Genomic DNA, 14015 nt, shown 5'->3' with positions numbered 1-14015 from the left:
TCTTTCAATTCACAAAATGTTTTCTGTTTAATAAATTGTAGTTGACTTCATACTCAGCATCCATGTAGTGTGTGTTAACCAATATCAGGTGACACTTAAACTTTCACATCCCTTTGTCCTGCTTCTTACATTCATTTTCATACATATGCCAAAGTGGTCTCCTTTGAGTTGTGGAGGGGTTGATATTTTTTGTAACTCATTTGTGAAAGTCAGATGATTTGGCCTCAGCTGTAAGATGACACTAGCTGAGAACCAAACTGGAAGATGGAAGAAGAGCTGACAATAATGTTCCTTCAAAAGTTCCCCTAAGTTTAGAGAAAATTGAGATCAGTTACACATTAGAATCTTGGTGCAGTCACTTACTGGCATTATCTACAGAAATAATTGAAGGAGTCGTAGAGAATTCTTTAAGAAATGAGTAAAGACAGTTGTTACTGATTTAGTAATCTTTTTAAATACTTACACCTTGCTCATGACCTTTTGATTTTGAAAGGAAATGTGCTTGTTTAAATGCTTTGGTTTGTTGGATTTGGCTGATATTGAGTTAATACCTGAGAATTTGAGTACTTTCCACCTAACAGAAGTTGCAGCAGTTCAGACTCCCAAGAAAGAAGTCTCTTTCTTCAGTTAAGTTCCTTACTTTGCCAGAAGATAGTTTTTATTCTTATTGGGAGATCTAGTTGTTACATTTTAACCCTAAAGTTTTTATTTGAATAATCTTGTATGTTTGTTTTTTGAGACAAGGTTTTGTTAGGCTGGCCTTGCACTCACTATGTTGCCCAAGCTATTTTCAAACTCATCGTGATCCTCCTGCCCTAGCCTCCAGAGTGCTGGGATTACAGACATGTGCCACCAACCCTTGCTGAATAAATAATTCTTCTGTGTAGTCTTTCCACTAAGACCTGTTTTTCATTACTGAAAACATGTAACCTGGGTATGGCCAAGTTATCATTAGTGTGTAATTTTGTATTTTATTAGAGATTACCCTTGGTTATTACCTAGAATTAAATTAAAAGCAAAAAGAGACTTGCTTGATATTTAGATGCTAAAGGAAAGACAAAATATTCCTTAAATATTTGTTATATTCAGATGATTAAAATTTGAAATAAACTTTCAAGCTGCAGTTTATAAGGCTAATTTATGTTTTATTAGGTCCTGGATGTTCAGTTCCTGTGCCAGCTAACCAGTCATTTTGGACGCGAGAAGAATATTCGAATTTAAAGCTCCCTAGAGCATCTCATAAAGCTGTGGTGAATGGAAATACAATGTGGATTGTTGGGGGTTATATGTTCAACCATTCAGATTACAACATGGTTCTAGCGTAAGTTGTCTTAAATATTTTTGCAAGAAGCTTTGTTCAGGATTTTGAAAATTTATAAAATATAGATAAGTAAGAAGAAAAATAAATCTACTACCTGTGAAAAATTTGTTAATATTTTGGAAGTAGTCTTTTAAACCTTCTTGATATATATGTTGAGTTTTTGAAATTGGGAGTAGCAGAAAATTCATTGTCATAATAATTTACCTTTTTGAAAATTCTATCAAAATTGTAACATTTTATTTTAGGTACATATAGTAGATTATATAAATATGAGGTTACTTTCTCTTAAATTAATAGTTTCATAAATCAAATGGTTTGAATTTATAATTTGATAATGTAAATCATGCCACTTATATCCTCCAACATTCAAAGTCCATTTACTATCTTGTGCCACTTACTTTGAAGGGAAAAAATATACATAATCATAGTGCCATTAACTACACAAACTAACTTTATAAGCACTTTCTAATTTTAGACTAACTTAATAAGCACTTTCTCATGTAGATTTTTTGGTCTGGAAATTTTCTAGGCATTTTCCATTAATGAAGATTGTAAAACATTGGCATCCTTTTGGAGGTCCTGAACTACAGTAATGGTGGTGTAGTTTTTCAGTTCCCCTTAATATAGTTCTTAAAACACAGGGGACAAGCTGGGTATGGTGGTGCACTCCTGTAATCCCAGCACTCGGGAGGCTGAGATAGAAGGATCATTGCAAGTTTGAGACCAGTGTGGGCTACAAAGTGAGCCCAAGGCCAACCTTGAATTTCATAGCAAGACCTTATCTCAAAATAAACAAACAAACAACAACAACAACAAAAATATACAGGACAGCAAGGATAGCAAAATCCAAACATATAAGTGATAAATTCTATAGCCAAGCTTGTTCCTTGTCTTTGGATGGTGCTGAGCTATTAATAGCTCCAGACCTGTGCGGTGTCAGTGTCTGTGCAGCAAGGAGCAAAGCAGAACAGTGGGAGTTCCCTAGGACCCAGAGTGGTGAGAAGAGGCTCAGCAGACTGATTTGAGAGTAGCAGTGTGATTTCTGAGTTTTGCATTTTGTAGTAGTAGAGTGAGTTCAAGGGATCCACATTAGGATTAAAAGGGGTTGGAACAGTTTGTGACTTATTTATTCTCAAAATGAGTCAGCTTAAATTTTTGTGCAGAAGCAAGTTCCACATTGAGGCTAAACACTGGAGATGAATTCAAATTGAGCAGTACAAGGACAATAGAGACAAAGTAAAAGAAAGTTTAGATAACTATCTGAAGGGAACAGAGCCAGGAGATCTCAACAAGGGAGCTGCCTTTCAAGAGGACTTGAGAAGTGAGAACTTAGGGAAACTACTCTAAACCTGGATACCCCTGGAAAAGCACAAGGAGGAACAAGTTTACTTAAAAATACCAAGGTTAAATCTTATAGAAAGTTCTTATGAGAAAAAAGAAAATGGTCTAACTCTATTCATACAAGAAAGCATTACACATTTTAAAATATACTCATAAAACTAATGGCAATTATATTTCAATATTAGTGCAGTGAGAAAATGGTATATGATATGAAAGAGCAATCTAATCAGAACTAGAAAAATCCAGAATGAGAGGACAGAAATTAAGAATTTAAGTTTTAAAAGTTTATTTGTTCCTTCCTTCCTTTCTTCCTTTCTTCCTTCCTTCCTTTCTTTCAAGATAAAGCTTATATGAGTAACTCTTCTTCAGCCAAACACCACAGAAATGTGGTTCCTTACCCACATGAGCTGCCAAAGTCTGGCTGGAAAACTTAGATGTCTGCCTCTAGGATGTGATGAGATACCCCAACTCCTTTAGAGTGTCATGAAAAATGCCAGTGGGAGCCTGGACTTTCATCTCCACTAGGCAGTAATAAGACCTTTCCCACTTCTGCAGCATCAGTGCACACCACATAGAGAACCTGGACTTTTATCTTCACCTGACAGTAATGGCATTAACTACAGCCGACCTTCCCCATCTCACTGGGGTAATGCCAGACAAGGCCTACTGAGACAGATGATTTGAATAAGACCTAGATTCTTATGGCATGATATACAAAATGTTCAGATTTCAGTTGAAAATCATTTGTCATGCCAAAAACCAGGAAAATAGCAACTTGAATGAAAAAATAATCAAGAAATACTGACACTGGGATGACATGTTAGAATTATCTGACAAGGATTTTGAAGCAGTCTTTGTAAGAATGCTACAGTGAGGAACTGTATGCACTTGAAAAAAAAAATTATGTAGGAAGTCAGAGCTGGCCATGTGGCACATGCCTGTAATCCCAGCACTTGGGTAGTTAGAACAGAAGGATCACTGTGAGTTTGAGGCAGCCTGGGCTACACAGTGATAAGATTAATAATATTAATAAGAACAAAAATGAATTTAGAGGAAGCAGGGGGGATTAAAAAAGAAAAGAACCATGATGTATTACCTACATGTATTCCCCAAGGTGATTGTAAACTGTGGTTACTGAAAAAAAAAAATAAGTTTTTAAAAAGTACTAAAAAAGAATTGGGCATGATGGCACATGCCTATAATCTTAGCATTTGGGAGGCTAAGGCAGGATGATTAGTGTGGGAGGCCATTCTGGGCTATGTAACAAGTTCAAGACCAACGTGGACTACATACTGAGACCTTGTCTCTTAAAAAAAAAAAAGTATCACCAAAGAAATAGAAAATATAAAGAAGAAAAAATCAAATGGAGAGATGCTGCCCACTGGTAACCAGTTCCAGCTCAGTAGGAAGGCAGCAGCCAGCCCTGTGCTCGCACGCACTCCAGGAAGCCAGCCCAGGCTGGGAAAAACAGCAGCTAGTGGCCACCTTTGGATACCTATAGCCAGCACTGGCCAGGAGGACCGAACAGTCACGTTCTGGAGAAATTGTAGCCAACACAGGAAGTACCTGGGACCTCATAACCTGCTTGTTTGGAAGAACCCAAGAAAATGTCAAGACAAAAAAGCAAAAGGCAATCCCTGGACTCACACATGGAAGGGGTTGGGAGTTGTACACCTAAAGTTTCTGAAGTGAAGGCAACTGAAGTAAAGAGGCAACTTTATGAGGCTATAAAAGAAATTAGAACAGAAATACTATCTCAGGTAAAAGAAGAAATGAAAAATATAATAAAAATTGCTAAGCATCTCTAAAGAAGACATAGTTTGAAACATAGAGGAGCATAGGAAAATGAGGGAAACCATGAATGAACAATACAAGAAATTTAGAATGTATGAAACAGATTCAAAGAGATATCCAAGAAATTAAAAAACTCCATTGAAAGTTGGCAAAACCACTTGAAAGAAACTGAAAATAGTCTTTTTCAGACTTTGAAGCTTGCAGCTTGTGATCCTGAAAGGAAAGATCTCTTAAAAATAACAAGGAACCAGGAAATAACAATTCAGTGACTGTAAGACAACGCAAAGCAAAATAACTTAATAGGTGTCAATGGAAAAGCAAAGGTCAACACAAAAGACATTAAAATTCTATTTACAGAAGTAACAGCAGAAAACTTCTCAAACACGGGAAAAGGATGTGGTATAGGATAACTGAGGCATATAGAACTCAGCTAGCCATAACCAAAGTAAATCTGTACCCAGACATATAATAATCAAAGATCCCAGAAATTCAACACGGGAACAGAATATTAAAAGCTGTTAGAGAAAAGAAACAGATCACCCAAAAGAAAACCCATCAAAATCACGACAGACTTCTCAACACAAACCATCAAGTCAAGAAGAGCTTGGAGTAAAGTATTTCAAGTTCTGAAAAAAAACAATTTCCAACCCAGATTGATGTGCCTTGAAAAACGATCTTTCAAAATTGATGCAGAAACAAGATACTTCCATGACAACAACTGAAGGAATTCATGACTACCAAACCAACCCTACAAAGATTACTGAAGGACATTCTAGAGAGTGATAAGAAATACCACAGTTCCAGAAACAGTAGCAGAGGGGGATCACTGGGCAGGACAGACAGCTGGGAAAAGTAGACAATACCATGGCAGAAATGAGGCAGTGCATGTTGGCCATAACCATTAACGTGGATGGCCTCAATTCACTAGTAAAAAGAAATGCAGGCAGAGTGGATCAGAAGATAAGATACATCCGTATGCTTGATTCAAGAAACACGTTTAACTCCAAAGGAAATTCATAGACTAAAAGGAGAGAAAACAATCTCTGTGTGACAGAGAATCAGAAAACAAGTAGGGTAGCTTGCCTATCAACTGCAGAATGGATAAGAAAGATATGGCATTTTTTACAATGGAAAGTTACTCAGATATAAAGAAAAATAACCTCTCAGATTTTGGCACCAAATAAATAAATAAATAACCTGGAGGCTTTTGTAGGTAAACTTGAGATCATGCTCTTGGGTGAAATGATTCAGAGACATGTGGGTGAACATTGGATTGTCTCCCAAAGGAGTTAGCGGAATCCAAAAATGCATTATATGTTGTGAAGCTAAAAAGAGAGGAGATGTCTAAAGGGAAAAGGCAGTGGCCATTGTTAATCTATATCCTATTTTTGAAAACCTGTATTGTTTTCATTGTTCTATTTTGCTTGGTTTTATTCTGTTCTGTTCTGTTTGACTTTTTTATGCCTGATAGTATGGGCAGTTATTTGGAGATAACAAAAGGCATTATAGTAGCCATTATTGATTTCCTTTTATCTTTTTTGAAGTCTTGTGTCATGTTCATTTTTTTGTTTTGATTGTGTCTTGTTTTATTTCTTTTGGTTTTAGTCTCTTAAATCAAATGGACATTATAAAACTGGAAAAATACAGTGATCAAAACAAAAATCAGTTTTTCAACAGCAGAATTGAGGGGAAAGAGGAACCATAGAAAAGATAGAACAATAGAAATTCTTTAATCTGATCAATAGAGAGAAAATATTTTTTAAAAACAAATAGAAGGTCAGAGACTTACAGTCCTATACTGAAAAAAAATTTAAATTTTTGTCTCTGGAAGAATCTTGGAAAGAAAAAGAATTTCTGGAAAAATATTGAAAGAAATAATAACTGAAGATTCCCAGATTTGACAAAAGACATGAATCTATAGATTCAACAATCTAGGCCAACTCCAAATAGTATAAGCCCCAAAATATAAATGCCAAGACAGGGGCTGGGGATTTAGCTCAGCGGTATAAGCACCTGCCTTGCAAGCAGGCAGTCGTGAGTTCGATCCCTGGTACCGATAAAAAGACAAAAAAAAAATAAATGCCAAGACACACCAGCATCAAGCTTCTGAAAAATTAAGATGAAAAATACTGTGAAGTCCATGAGAGAGAACTAACATCTTACTTATAGGGATAACATAATTGGAATGACAGCAGATTTTTTTCCCAAAGCCTTGGTAGCAGAAGATTGTAGCACAAGGGCGAAGGATAGAGCTCAGTAGCACAGTGCCTGTCCTGTCCTGAGTTTAAGTCCAGTACCAAAAAGCAAAGCAAAAGAGTAGAAGTATAGTACAGCATTCTTCAAGCGCTGAAAAGAACAGTATACTGTTCAAGTCAACCTAAAATTCTGTGTCCTGTGAAAATATCTTTTAGGAAAGAGGATGGAATCAAGACATTCTTAGGTACAGGAAAACTGAGATAATTTATTGTCATTAAACTTTTTCTAAAACAATAATAAAGGAATGTATTTAAATAAAAGGAAATGATAACAGAAAGAATCTTAGAACCTCAGGAAGAGGACAGAAAAACGCAGAGAACAAAAAATGCTGGTAAATGCAATCAATTTTCTTTCTTGTGAGGTTTTAAAATACACTGAACTGCTGTTTCTATTTTTGTTTGTTTGTTTGTTTTTGTTTTTGAGACAAAATCTCACTGTGTTACTCAGGCTGGCCTGGACTCAGTATGTAGCTGAAGCTGACTGAAACTCTGGGCCATATTTCCTCTTCAGCCTCCCAATTGCTGGGATTATAGGCATGTGCCATCATGCCTGGCGTGAACTACTATCTTTGATGGGAGTTTTAGTCTATCTAGTTGGAGAAATTTCAGTGTCTGACGTTTGTTTTGTTTGTTTTTGAGGTGATTTCTCACTGTGTAGTTCTGGCCTTGGACTCACTATGTAGCCCAGACTGACTCTTGAGATTATTTCTCATCTGTAAAATTAGGTGGTAGGTTTCTTAAAATCTAAAGTTTCTTTCTTTCTGGCTTAATTATAGCAGTCATGTGCCAAAATACAACCAAAAAAAGATCTTAAAATTAATTATATGAAATTTGTACTACATTTATTTAATATTCTCCTAGAAGGATTTGAAAGCATAATTCATGATTTGTGTATATATTGCCCTTGGAAAATCCATACAACTTCTTCAAAATGCATACATTTTAGCAGAAAACAAGCAGTGTCTGAAGACAATCATTTTCAATAGCAATAATCTGGATACTCTGTGTCATCTTAGATGTTTTCTTACTCTTAATCCTCATAGTAATTCTATCACTTTTGTCCTGACTACTCAATCATGCTAAGATGTTGAAGTCCTCTTTCAGTTTCCTTCTCCCTCATTTCTCCTTTAGTCAGTAAATCACTGGGACTGATAGTTGCATTTTTAAAGTGTCTCTCAAGTAAAACTGGCCCAAGCTCTGTCTCATTGCTGCTGTGTTAGTTCAAGCCCCATAAATTCTCATGAGATGCTTGTGATGGTCAGGTCAAGATTACTCCTCTGCCAGGTTTTCCTCTTTCTGTATACCGTAGATGCCGCTATTTTCTTTTCCTAGAATACAGATGTTTTCCTAAAATGATGTTCATTTGTTTTGAGACAAGGTCTTGCTAAAGGGTCCCCAGGCTGACCTAGAACTATGTAAACTAAAATGGCTTTGAACTCATGATCCTTCCGCCTCAGCTTCCCAAGTGCTGGGATTATAGGCACGCATTAGTTACAGGGCCTTAATATAAAATTAAAATGTCCTTTTATTTCAGTTTTATACACAGATTTAAAGCAGATTCTTCAGTACAACATTGGACTGGCACAAACAGCTCTGGAAGACTTGCAATAGATTGGTTGATACTGAACTCCTATACACACTCTGCCACTGGGGGAAAGACAGCTGTCCATCTCCCATTTCTTTGCTGGGCAGTCAGAGAAAGCCCCATAATTCTTCAGAGGCTAGCCCATCTCTTCAGTCCAGTCTGCCTCAGGCATATCACTCCTTTGGGCACTCCTAGACTGTGTTCTTATCAGTAATCTCATTTCTGTGCATTCTATACATTCCAGCCAACCCCTGCTGTGCTAGGTGCCTAGAGCTCTTCACTTTTACCTGGCTGGTGCATCTAGTCACCAGCTGCTGTGAAAGTTGGTTGTTGTCAGCTTATAGCTATCTCCTTTGAATTATTCTCTTAGCACTTTGGAACCATCTTACCCAGAATACATAGAAGGTCATGCCCTATACATGGGACAGCCCCTAACCATTCCTGATTATCTGGGACTCTCAGGTATAGCACGGAAAAGTCCTGCCTATCAGGAAACTTCTCAGTCCTGAGCAAACCAGGATGTTTGTTCACTGCAGCCTGCAGCCAGTGACTGACATGGAATTAGAAGGGCCTCATGCTGCTTCTGCGTGGGAAAACTATAGTATTCTTTTTACTAAAACCAAGCTCTACTTGGGATCGGGCCAAAGCTAGACCTCAGCTGCATCCTTCTTTTTGCTTAGCTTTTCTTTCCGTGTCTTATCTCACTTTCTGGCATGTTTGTCCAGAGAGAACTTCCTGGATTAATCACTTGCTCAGGCATTCCATTCAGTCAGGCATGGTGGCAGACACCAACAGTTCTGGCTACTTAGAAGATTGATGCAGGAGGACTTCAAGTTCAGAGCCAGCCTGGACAATTTAGTTTAGCAAGATTTCTTCTCAAAATATAAAAAGAGCTGCAGGTATAATTTAGGGGCAGAGCAATTGCTTAGAATACATGAGACCCTGGGGTCCAATCCAGTACTAGAAAAAGAAACACATACATGCATGCATACATACATGTGCATGTCGACACACACACATACCGTCTGACTATACTTGCAGGGTACCTCACCTGACACACTTTCCAAATTCTTTAGGTTTTCCTCTCAATACTCCAGACCCAAAAATCTTTGAGCCTCACAGAAGTCCATCAATTCTGTCTTTTCTCTCTGTTACCCCTTTTTTCATTTTACAAATCTCCATGACCTTTTCTTCTGTTTTTATTCTTAGCCAATGGTTTTATTTCCTGTTTGTGTTCCTAAAAAATATATGCATGATTTTTATTGCTGTTTATTATACAATAATTTTTTTAAAATGTTATGTAGACTCCATCCAATGGTATATGTGTCTTGGTTACTTTTCTCTCATTGCTGAGACAAAATACCTGATTCCCAAAACAGGAAGGAAAGATTTATTTAGCTCACAGTTTTTGGAAGTTTCAGTCCATAATCTGCTGGGTCCAAGACAGGATGGCTCATGGTGAAAGGCAAGTTCATGACTGCAGAAGATAGCAAAAACAAGAGTAAAAAGAGGGAGGAGCAGACTCTTTCTGTCCCTTCTATTGTATGTAGACTACTGACCCTACGGTGGTTGTAGCACTCACACTCATAATCTCTGCAGGACTATGAATCAATCACAAAATCTAGAAACCCATCCCATGACTGCATCAGGCTTTGGGAGGGACACAAACCATAACAGTATGGCACTGAAATCCACTGCTCAAGACTGTTTATGGCTGAATGTATCTGATGCTCAGTATGCAGCATGGCTAAGAAGTCCTTGCTTGTCATTTGGTTCTTGCTGCTGTCATCTGTGTTCATCTCTCAAAAAGCAAAAGAATCCATCTGATGTTTCAGTAAACATCAAATTGCCCCTCCCCCAAAAAAGTTTCCATGGATCAGAGATCTAAGAAAAAGTAATTTTGATTATTGATTCCCAGAATCAAGCACATCCTTCTTTAGTGCAATGAGATGATGTCAGGAGTGCTACTTCCACTGCTGGTCATGACCCTTGTCTCATTCCTGCTGCTGGGTGACCTAACATGAGTACTGCTTTCATGGTGGTAGTAATGGTGACAGACGTATTGCTTCCTGTTAAGTGTGAGGTGAGACTATCTGAAAACATAGAAGAATAGTATTGTTGGGGATCAATTGGAATAAGAGATAGAAAGTCCAAACCTGGCACATCTGATGACGTGCTTGATATTGGTATGTGGTGGAATGGCACTGTGTATTCTGTTAATGGAGGTGGAATGGCAGCAGGGTCAACTGAAATCACATTGGGCACCCTTAAGAAGATGGCCGATACATGAGAACCCCTTTGCTTGGGTTGCTTTTTATTTCTGACATAGAGATGCATTTCATTTTAGTAAAAAAAATCTTCCTCCTCATCAGAAGAACTTTCTGTTGTTAGGCCCATAATGTTTTGTTTCTTCCTGCTTGCCTCACTGGCTGCAGTAACTGAACAAGGCTTACTGATGACACTTGAACTTTCTATTTTTATGCATGGTTGGCTGGATACTTTCATAACTTCTTTCTTTGGTCTCACCGACACCAAGAACCGTTTTCCTAGAATTTGATCTCATCTACATCAGAACAGTCATTGAGAATTTCCATAAAAAACCCATCTAATATTAGACTTTCATAGGTAGCTTTTTAGTCACACACAGGAACTATCCAGGTGGGCTTCTTCTCATTCATTTGTAAATAATAGACAGCATCTAAGCACTGCAGATGTGTACATATTACAGCACGGCATGGCATTGTTAGTTTCATTTTCCCTATAGGACAAGTCAAAAACACCCAGAGATTGGTTTTAGCAATGTCACTATCAGGATCTACAGAAAGTTTTTCTTTAATTAGTGCTCTGGAGTGATTAGGGTTTCTAATAATATCTTTTATTTTTAATCTCCATAAAAACATCACTGATGTTAGTTGTTGTACAAAATATATCGACATGGAATAATTCTTTTCAATTTTAGATCCCAAGAAATAGAAATCTTGTTTGGCACAGCTGAGGACAACCTAACTAAAGATGCAATATTTAAGGGGCAACCAGGGTGCTTTTGTTCAATCCCATTTTTGGGTGGTGGTGCGTAACCAGGCAATGGAAACAGCTTCCCGTTTACTTTTTTCCCCCCTCATTTACTTTTATACATAGACTATTGGGATAGTTACTGTCTTGAGGACAAGTTGTCTCTGCCAGGCAAAGTCTCAGCTGAACTTGAACTGTGTAAGCTCTCTGACCATCTAGCAAAAAAAAAAAATCCAGGTATGCATATCAGTCTGCATATCACTCTCTTAACTTGTTGAGGGGTAAAAGCAAAAATAAAAAAATTTGTCTGAAATTGTTGAATAGCACTTTGAACTACTCTTATGAACTTGATGAGAAACATCAAGGGCGTCATAAAAGGACAAGTATTTTTTAACTGCACATCAAGATAGACAGGAGGAATTTGAGAAGATGGTTGCTGCATTTCAGCAGTGGGCTTAATATCTTGAAGTAGCCCAGAACCAACAGGAGAGAATGGTTAGTGAGATGTAACTGAAGGTAAAGGCTATGTGTTGATTTCAGCCACAACCAACTCAGGTTCTACAGGTGATGAGTTACCATCCAAACTGGAAATTGATAGGTTTTTTTGGTGTGTGTGTGTGGGGGGGGAGATACTAGGATTTGAACTCAGGACCTTGTGTTTGCCAGGTCAGTGCTGCGCCACTGATCTATATCCCTGGCCAAGAAAACTGATGAGTTGATTGTAGATAAATCAGGAAGCCTTTCAAGAGTCTATGGGTATCAGCATCTATATAATTCTTGGATTTTAATCTGAACCACAGCTCTACTGGTGCTATTCAGTAAATGCAGGGCCCTCATCAGGAGATCATGCTTGTATCCACTTTTATTCTGTGCAGTGAAGCCTAGTAACACTTGCATTTCAGAAACTATAAAACTAGAAACAGTATTCCTCAACTCTTCAAAATCTATCATGCTGTACCCTCAATGGGCACTGCTTCCCCTCCTGCTGCTGCCACCAGTGACACCACCATTTCCAGCACCATCCTGCACTGGGAGCTGCTGAAGACACTGCCACCTGTAGCCTCCTACTTGTATTTTGAAAGATAAAAATTCACTGGCAAAGAACTTCCACAAACTTCCACCACCACTTTTACCCTTTACCTACAATCTGTGTTCATTTATTGCATGTTCTGTTTCTGCAAATCAGTGCTATTCAGTGGAAGTCATGGTCTGTTTGTATGTTCCCATGTGATTAGCCATATGCAGTGCTGAACACCTGAATTGTGGCCAGTGTGACTGAGGAATAGAATTCTTTATTGTCCATTCTTAGTACTTGTTTGGATGGACATTTGACAGTCAGTCTTTCTCTCTTTTAAGAACTTTGCCAGTTGGTTTCCTGAATGCCATTTTCTCTAGATAATTCTTCTAGCTACTTATTCCTTCTTGGACTTTTCAGCTGCTTCCCCTTTGACAGATTTCTGGTGTACCCCAGAGCTCAGCTTGGGATCTGTATCTAGCTTTATCTTTAGTCTGTGTTCTTAAGTAGTTACTTGGCCTTTATGCTGGTGACTCTCAAATTTATATCTGTACCTTTGACTTTTCACTTGAACATGTATTGTCAACCCCTAATCTTTTGTCTATCTAATAGGAATTGCAAACTCACCATATCTCCCTATCTCAGTTAATCACTTCATCTTTTTCTGTTTACTTCAGCCAGAAGTCTTAGCATCATCTTGGATGTCTTGGTTTTTTTCACACTCCGCAGTGGCATCTATATTACATAGCTCTTGTTAAATAAAAGATTACCATAAATTTAGCAGCTTAAAATAGCATGCATTTATTACCTGAGAATTTGGTTGTTCGGGAACCTGGGTTCAGCGCAGTCAGCGTTACCTGGCCTGTGTTCTCATCTAGAAGCTCAACTGAGGGTGAAATCCATGCTCAGTGCTGGTAGAATCAGTTTCCTGTGGCTATAGGAGTGAGGGCCCGTCTTCCTGTTAGCTATGGACTCTCAACTCACAGCTGTTGCTTTTAACTCCTGGAAGCCACCCTGAGTTCCTTGTCCCTTGGGTCTCACCAATATGGCTGCTAACTTCATTGGGCCACAAGTAGAGCCTTGACTGAGTCTGTGAGTAGGATGACTCAGAGAAATGACATCCCATTATACTTGCAGTAGTCTGCTAGTTAAAAGCAAGTGATTGTCCTCCTCACACTTGGGTGCAAATGCCAGCCAGTCAGAGATTGTGGGGACCCATCCAGGTGTCTTCCCTATTGCAGTATGCCAGCAAATCTGCCTTGAAAACAAACCTACACAAATCTAATCACTTCTGACTTCTTCTAGTGCTGCCACTATGAAAAGAAAAGGTGAAGCTAAACTTGAGAAAGTGTTCCTTCTGTTGTTACACTGTTATTAGATATATTATTATTAGATATTATTACAGCAATGCGTGTTACCTTCTATATGATTTTACCCTTGTACCTGGCATCCATTCTCTCTCTTGAAGCAAGACATCTGGGAGTCATTTGGTACAGTATCAAGCCTCATCAGCTGTCACCAAATGCATGGCATTTTTATTCTTTTTTATGCCCAGACTGTCATCTTCTACCTACTTTTTACGATTCCTGCCTCTTTTTTTCTTTTGGTACCAGGAATTGAACTCAGGGCCTTGTTCTTGCCAGGGAGGTGCTATGCCACTGAGCTATATCCTCAACCCTATATTCTTTCCTC

At 38.2% G+C, this 14015-nt stretch overlaps 1 protein-coding gene and 1 pseudogene across 2 annotated transcripts in view; one reads left to right on the top strand and one right to left on the bottom strand.

Moving 5' to 3' along the window:
- Nucleotides 1-14015, top strand: part of Atrn (attractin) — a 151503-nt gene that overhangs the window by 52514 nt on the left and 84974 nt on the right. For both annotated transcript variants that reach the window (XM_063248768.1, XM_005008351.4), the window contains one exon: nt 1153-1321. In XM_063248768.1, coding sequence (XP_063104838.1) covers nt 1153-1321 — 169 coding nt within the window. The remainder of the gene's footprint in view (nt 1-1152; nt 1322-14015) is intronic.
- LOC106029045 (E3 SUMO-protein ligase PIAS2-like) lies at nt 10233-13197 on the bottom strand (annotated as a pseudogene).

Source organism: Cavia porcellus, unplaced genomic scaffold, assembly GCF_034190915.1.
Source record: "Cavia porcellus strain 051 isolate PalLab524CR breed Dunkin Hartley unplaced genomic scaffold, mCavPor4.1 scaffold_5, whole genome shotgun sequence".
In the NCBI taxonomy this organism is placed as follows: Eukaryota; Metazoa; Chordata; class Mammalia; order Rodentia; family Caviidae; genus Cavia; species Cavia porcellus.
The sequence above is the reverse complement of the archived record's forward strand: the minus strand, read 5'-3'. Positions and strand labels throughout refer to the sequence as shown.